We start from the raw sequence: 7,761 nt of genomic DNA, 5'->3' as shown, positions 1-7,761 counted from the left end.
ACACAAAGGGTCATAAAACTCCCCAGTATTTCCAACCTCCCGCTTGGAATTTCAGCCTTTTTCATTGGACAAGCCCATCCTGAGAGGCGTGAATCTTCTCAGACCTTAAAAAGGCTCACGCACAGTTCCGCTGATGTTGTTGTTTTTCTTCTGCTAAAAATCTTCTGATTGCGGCCCGTGTTGGAGCTTGAGCCGGTGCGGGTGTGCCCGGTGGGCTCCAACACATAGTCGGTCAGTCTGCGGTTCTGTTAGATACAGAGAAGATGAGGATGTGAGCTAGAAGTCTTCTGTACCTTAAGTCTGTGCCAGGCCTCGGGCCTTGACTTTCCATTCACCAAAGATCCCTTTCCTAGAGTTGATATGAACTTACACTGAATGTCGATCTGACGAACAGATTGGTTGATGGCAATTTAATTCTGCTACAGTTACTACTGGCAGCTGATATAAATAATTGTAATTAATCATAATTAACTGTAATTATTTATATACATTTCCCTTTTGAGCTAATTTGCTACAGCACATATTAATGCCTTATTCTGCATGACTATATTTTAGATCACTTAATCCTACCTAACACCTAAACTTAACAACTACCTTATTAATTATTAATAAGCAGAAAATGTGGAGTTTATTGAGGCAAAAGTCTTAGTTAATAGTTAGCTAATAGTGAGAATTGGTCCCCAAACTAAAGTGTGACCATTTTTTTTTAAATTATTCATTGGTATAAAGCTTAAACATGAATTTATTGCAGGTTAAATCCCTCTGGAGTAACCTGGGATTCATCCACAGAGCTGTGAGTGTGTAACAGGACGAACAACCAAATTAGTCCAAATATCTAATGAACGAACAAGCAAGGTATGAGGGATCTGTTTATGAACAACAGGCGCTCCAATTCTGTGTAAATCTGCTTCTGCAGACACAGATTGCTGTTGGGCCTCGTAACATTGACTTACTGTGTTGCTGCATGTTCTGTAGCGGATGTTCCTGCCCTCACAGTTCCTGTGGAACAAACACAAAACAAAATCAGATATGTTACAAAGCCATTGTTCTTCTTTGTGGCACAGCCCCTCCATCTTTTGTCTCAACAGTAATCATTTTTAGACCTGCTTCTGATTATTCTCTCTTTAAACCGCTCACTTATTTATGAGGTTCTTTGTCTGTTTGTGTGCTTCTTGGGAACATAAAATAAATGCATGCTATATTGAAAAATAAAAAAGCATTATTTTCCATTGTGAAGTACTTTTCACTTAGACTGCCAGTCAGGTAATAACAACAACACTGTCAATCTAGTATAAGTGCATTTAAAAAATAAAAATAAAAATAAAAACAGGAAATGATTTGCCATTCGTGACTCTTTCCGAATAACATGAATCCAGCTGCAGCTGTATGAAATATGCAGCAATGTGTTTTGAGAAGAGGATGTTTAGATACAGAAATAGAGAGAAAACTAGAAAAAAGGACAACAGGATAATGACTTTCTAAATGTCCTATTACCTCAGCCTAAAAGCATTAGCCTATCATATTTCAGCGTATTAATTCCGCTCAGAAGAGCAGCAGTCACCCTAAACAGAAAAGGTTCACATCACGACTTCTGAAGGGTGGAAAGAAGATGCAACCAGACTGTTATTAAGATCTCAATCTTTCTCTGCAATCATCCAGCCCTTGAGCGAAACGATTTAGAATGAAATACTAGCTTTTTCAAGTATTTACCAAGACCACAAATAACTAAAACTAAAATAAGAAGTCATAATTAACAATTAAAACTATATATATGACAAAAACTCAACAAAATTACTAAAACTCCAAAATTGAAAATTAATAAAAACCATAATAGTATTTTAATGATATAAATAACACTGTTCAGAAATCATTCTAATATGCTAATTTGATGCTCAAGAAACATTTCTCATTATTATCAATGTTGAAAACAGCTGCTTAATATTCTGATTCTGATATTTTTTTTCAGGATTCATTGACGAACATAAAGTTCAAAAGAACAGCATTTATTTGAAATATAATTTTTTTGTAACTTTTTTGTAACATTATACGTCTTTACTGTCACTTTTGATCAATTGAATGTGTCCTTGCTGAATGAAAGTATTCATTTATTTAAATCATCTCAATTTTACTGACCCCAAGCTTTGTGAACAGTACTGCTTCTGTTACACCAAATACACAAAATAATGATCTTTAAAATAGCATCATATGACCCCTTTAAGGCTGCTTCAAGGCAGAAAAGTGTTATTTGGTTAAACTGTCTTTTCTATGGTCAGCCTTCTCTTTCAGGTCAACTACAGCCTGGCCTGTCTCCATCCAAACCATCAATGTCTGTTATTTCTACTCCAGTGCCCTTTAACAGGTGCTCTGGCCTGTGTGCAAGCGATATTGCTCGGATGCTACGATTCAGAATGAGCGTCTTTGTTCGCTGACCACATAATCAGCTGTGGAATCACTTCCAGATCTTCCTGTAATCAGCAGAACGCAATCACAACACAAGCTGGCCCATTGCTACAGCTCTTCTAAAGTTTACTGACAATAAACAAAAGGAGGAAGAGAGCCGAGGTTACTCCAGTAGCACACAGCAAACCCATGATGGTCTGCTTAATATTGCAAAAACTTAATCTGTGCAAGACATTTTTCAGGGGACGAAATGGCAACAAATTTCAAAATGGTTATTGATTTGGGATTTCTTTTTATTTTATTTTTTTGTATAAATCCCCAAACCACGTGTCAAATATACTCAAGAACCATATAAACCAAAGAGTACATAAGACAAGAGACAAAAGCTTGACTTAAAATCTTTTTGTTTTCAAAATTGATAATAATTAATGTTTTTTGAAGACTGGAGTAATGATGCTGAAAATTCAGCTTTGCATCACAGAAATAAATGACATTTTAAAATATATTAAAATAGAAAACAGTTATTTGAAATTGTAAAAATATTTTTTTCACTGTATATTTGATCAAATAAATGCAGCCTTTGAGAGCATAATTATCCATTTAGCAGACACCATTATTCAAACCATGAATTTTGTTTGAATATTCTTGGAAAAAACAAATCATCACACAGGAAGCATTTAATTACAAATCATTGAGAATCATTTTAAGTTGAGGGTCAGCAGAGCATTTCCAATGAGACCCAAAGCAAGGCGTAATTGGCCCAATTGTTTTCAGTTGGATCTAACTGGTCAATTAGCTTTAAATGAGTTCCATTTTCTATGTGCATTGCTTTAGCTTTTGGCATCTACCCTCCAGCAATGAAGTAATGGGCACTGTTGCCAGATATCAGTATTAATGTGCAGAAACAAATAAGCCATTCATTGGGTGATTTCCACTGTTGCGCTATCAAAACATTGCTCTGTTTGTTTCAGTAAGGTTCGATACACCTGAAGAGAGCTATCTGTTAGCGTTCCCATTCATTTCAATGGCAGTTAGTCAGTACATAATTTCTCTCTCAGGTTTGGAGTCGTAAATAGCATGTGACTAATTACTCCAGAGCAGTAGAAAAAAGACATCATGGCAGTGTTGACAGAGGCGTACCTACATGAAGTGGGGGTTTAAGGCACAGTTGTTGCATGACAACCTAGCCCGTTATCATTTGCTCATGGAAACAATGATAAATAAAATGTTTTATATTTGGTTTGGAGTGGAATAGAGTGTGGGCAGAAGCATAAATTGGTGCCTATGCTTACTGTTGTCCTGTTTCCTCTTTTCCTCCTCTTTTTTTCGCTTCAGGCTGCCTGATAGATTTGTCCTCTTCTTTATGTTTAACGCGCATGTTTATGTGTGCGTGCGCGAACTTTTTCAGTTCATTCCTAAGTTGCGCAAGCTCAACTTCCATAGGAATGGATTAAAAACGCTTGGGTCCCGCGTTCTGCTCCGCTCAGATCCTGCATTTTCTAATCTACAGCACCACAAGGACACGCTGCACCTATTTGAAAAAGGCGGCCGAGGAGGCAAAAGCATAACCAGTGTTTCGAGAGAGGGGTCCCATAGGGGGGATGGAGTAGAGCCCTGCATTTCAGCCCGGGCCCCGACTTTTTTACGCCCCTTCAGGCCGGGCCTCTGGCCTGTTTTAGGCTTCTCCTTATTTTTATATTTTAGACATCCATCAATTAATGATGAAAAAATTGCCGCGCTGGTGGAAACAACACGAGACCATGCTACCGCGACTATCAAGAGCGGTTCGACGGTGTTTAGTGTCCCGCAGCAGCATGTATGGTGCGTGCCATCAGCGCAGCTGAAGAGTTCTGCGTTCAAATGCACGCAATAGGCTTAAGCTCGCCGCAAAGCATCGGCAGAAGTAATTACCGTAAATGTGTCAGGGGGAAAGAGGATCGTGGAGCCGTTTCCACGGAGTCGTTGGAGGATCGTGGGAGGAACAGCAGGTAACCGTAATTCGTTCTAGGAGATTTTGGCAGAGAGAGTCCAGAGTAGTTCGTCAGAGTGAACAGTAGACCGGACAGTGAGTGGCTGTGCTGTGTGTGTATTTGTAGTGTGGCTTGATTGGTGACAGCAGGTGCGGGTGATCAGAACTCAGGTGACTGTGATCGGGTAATTATCCTGGATGGTGACTGAAGTGACTGTGATGACTCCCTGACAACTATAATATTATACCCAGAAGACACATTTTGCTGTATCCATGAATGATTCGATTCTCTTGGCTTTATTTTAATGTCAACGACTTCGCTGTAATATATTTTAAATCATGTAAATTATGTACATGTATAATTAATGGTATGTGTAACATTATTATTTGAGCAACAAAACCTTTTTTCTTCCCTTTAGAAGGAGAAAGTAAGACAGAAATGGAAATAGAAAAGTGGAATTAAAAGGAGAGAGAAAGACAGACTCTTAAATCCAAAGTGTCATGTTTTCCATTCTTTCTGGAAACGAAGCACTTCTCGGTCCTCTCTGAGGTCAGCCATAACCACGAGTGGCCTGACATCACAATGAATGACAGATATCTGCTGCTGACGGCTGAAATCAACTGTGGGGCTGTCATATAGAGAACAACATGACAAAAACAGAGATTTGACAGGATTTTCACTATATGCTTTTGTCTGTGAAGACAGATAACGAATAACTTCGCCAAAAGACATCTGTCTCTAAACAGGAAAGTCAATTTAGTTCTCAGTAAAGCATTATTTATTTGCAAAAACCACATGCTTTGATATAATGCAATACAATTCAATGATTTTAAAGTGTGACTGAAATGTCTTTATCAGCACAGTGCTCAAACAACACATTTTTGGCACAAACACTAAAACTAAAAACTCTTTGGAACTGGAATAATACCACGAAAAAGAAGACTTTGCCTCCCACAGCCAGCAGCTTACATTCCGGAGACGGGAAAACACAGCTGCCCACATTCAAATAGAAGAGAAAGAAAATGCCTCCTGTTGAATCTACTTTCTGCATGAACTGCTGCAAACTTCTACAAAGGATTGCGGTTCTTGAAACAAAGTTACTTGCTGGACTTCCAGAACAGGCAGAACACTCAGCAGACCGTCGTCACGGACCCCCTCAGCATACAGCCGATGAGTCCGGCGGAAGACGAAACTTGAAATCCACTATAGCATATATAAAGATAGCCTTCGTGCTTTCAATGTGGAACTAGGCAAAGCTAGACAGTCATTCTTCTCAAACCTTATAAACAGTAACTTAAACAACACTCACACTCTTTTTGCTACTGTTGAGTTTGCTTCCTTCTTTTCTGAGAAGATCAATAATATCAGGAAGGCGATTAGCACATCCCCAAGTTATGCAGAGGTTAGACAGATTCGACCACAATATCAAAAAGAAGATACTATGTCTGCTTTTGAAGAAATTGATAGCAACATTTTGGAAGAAATAGTACAGCATATTAAATCGTCAACCTGCTATCTTGACACACTTTCCAAATATTTTTTCAAAAGGGTGCTTAACTGTTTAGAAGCAGATCTCTTAGAAGTGGTGAACGCCTCACTTCTTTCTGGGACTTTTCCAAACTCCCTGAAAACTGTAGTTGTTAAAATCCTTCTGAAAAAGAGAAATCTTGATAACCTTTCTGGGACTTTTCCAGACTCCCTGAAAACTGCAGTTGTTAAACCCCTTCTGAAAAAGAGCAATCTTGATAACACCATTTTGAGCAATTATAGACCAATATCAAATCTTCCTTTTATAGGCAAGATTATTGAAAAGGTAGTCTTTAATCAGCTGAACAAATACTTAAACTCAAATGGATACCTGGACAATTTTCAATCTGGTTTCCGACCGCATCACAGCACAGAGACAGCACTCATTAAGATAATAAATGATATTCGCTTAAATTCTGATTCTGGCAAAATATGTGCTGGTACTACAATATCTCAGTACTGCGTTTAACACTGACGATACTACTAGAGAGACTGGAAAACTGGGTCAGGCTTAGAAGGGAGAGGTTATTATGCGAGTATAGGAGAGCATAAGTCTAAGTGTACGTCCATGACATGCGGAGTCCCACAAGGCTCAATTCTTGCACCGCTCTTGTTTAGCCTGTATATGCTGAGACTGACAACCTTCTTTCCTGAGAAGATCAATAATATCAGAAAGGCGATTAGCACATCCTCAAGTTATGCAGAGGTCAGACAAAGGAAACAAAGATGAAGTTCTCAAGGTGAATGCATACCTTGACTCTAGGGGTCTAACAACTAAAAATCAAGTCAGGAATCTTGGTGTGATTCTGGAGACAGACCTTAGTTTCAGTAGTCATGTCAAAGCAGTAACTAAATCAGCATACTATCATCTCAAAAACATTGCAAGAATTTGATGTTTTGTTTCCAGTCAAGACTTGGAGAAACTTGTTCATGCATTTATCACAAGCAGGGTGGATTATTGTAATGGTCTCCTCACCGGCCTTCCCAAGAAGACCGTTAGACAGCTGCAGCTCATCCAGAACGCTGCTGCCAGGATTCTGACTAGAACCAGAAAATCTGAGCATATTACACCAGTCCTCAGGTCCTTACACTGGCTTCCAGTTACATTTAGGATTGATTTTAAAGTACTTTTACTCGTTTATAAATCACTCAATGGCCTAGGACCTAAATACATAGCAGATATGTTCACTGAATATAAACCTAACAGACCACTCAGATCATTAGGACCGAGTCAGTTCGAAATACCAAGGGTTCTGGAATTCTGGGAATGTTCTTTTACAGCTTTTCACTTATTATAGGGCAATTCACTTATTAGAATTAGAATAATTTATAGTTTTTACTTGCAAAAATATATTTGACAGCATTTTGCAGTACAGTTTTTTTAACAGTAAAAATGACAGACATTTTTACAGTGTAGATTTAAAGCAGCTGCATGTAGTTTTGTGTATTTTTGTGACTTTAGAGCCCCCTACAGTTAAGTGGTTGGAAATCACTGTTGTAGTGTAATGCTGTATACATGCATTTGTTTTCGCAGAATTTCGTACCCGCTCACCAAACTTACATACTCCCAGAACAGCAGTTTGGGTGGAATGTGAGAAAGAAACCGAAGCCATTCGCCTTATTAGAAGTCAGTGTGCCATCAGAATGATTTTGAAACTGATATTTCAAGATTACACACAGTGGCTCTAAGGGAAGGGCTAGTGTTTGAGATGTCATGAAGTTATGAATAGGGTTGGGTATCGATTGTTTTTTTTTACGATACCGGTGCCAAATCGATACTTTTAAAATGGTACCGGTGCTTAAAAGGTGCCTGAACCGATACTTAAAAAAAAGAGCCACAAAAAAAACGATGGATAACATTAAA

The 7,761-nt window shown here is 38.5% G+C and overlaps 1 protein-coding gene across 1 annotated transcript in view; it reads right to left on the bottom strand.

Moving 5' to 3' along the window:
- Window positions 1-7,761, bottom strand: part of LOC107709482 (ADAMTS-like protein 3) — a 200,839-nt gene that overhangs the window by 67,317 nt on the left and 125,761 nt on the right. Inside the window, exon 5 of the mRNA XM_016513974.1 lies at window positions 954-999. Within this exon, the coding sequence (XP_016369460.1) occupies window positions 954-999 (46 nt within the window). The remainder of the gene's footprint in view (window positions 1-953; window positions 1,000-7,761) is intronic.

The sequence above is a fragment of the Sinocyclocheilus rhinocerous genome, unplaced genomic scaffold (assembly GCF_001515625.1).
Source record: "Sinocyclocheilus rhinocerous isolate Xijiao unplaced genomic scaffold, SAMN03320098_v1.1 scaffold1467, whole genome shotgun sequence".
In the NCBI taxonomy this organism is placed as follows: Eukaryota; Metazoa; Chordata; class Actinopteri; order Cypriniformes; family Cyprinidae; genus Sinocyclocheilus; species Sinocyclocheilus rhinocerous.
The sequence above is the reverse complement of the archived record's forward strand: the minus strand, read 5'-3'. Positions and strand labels throughout refer to the sequence as shown.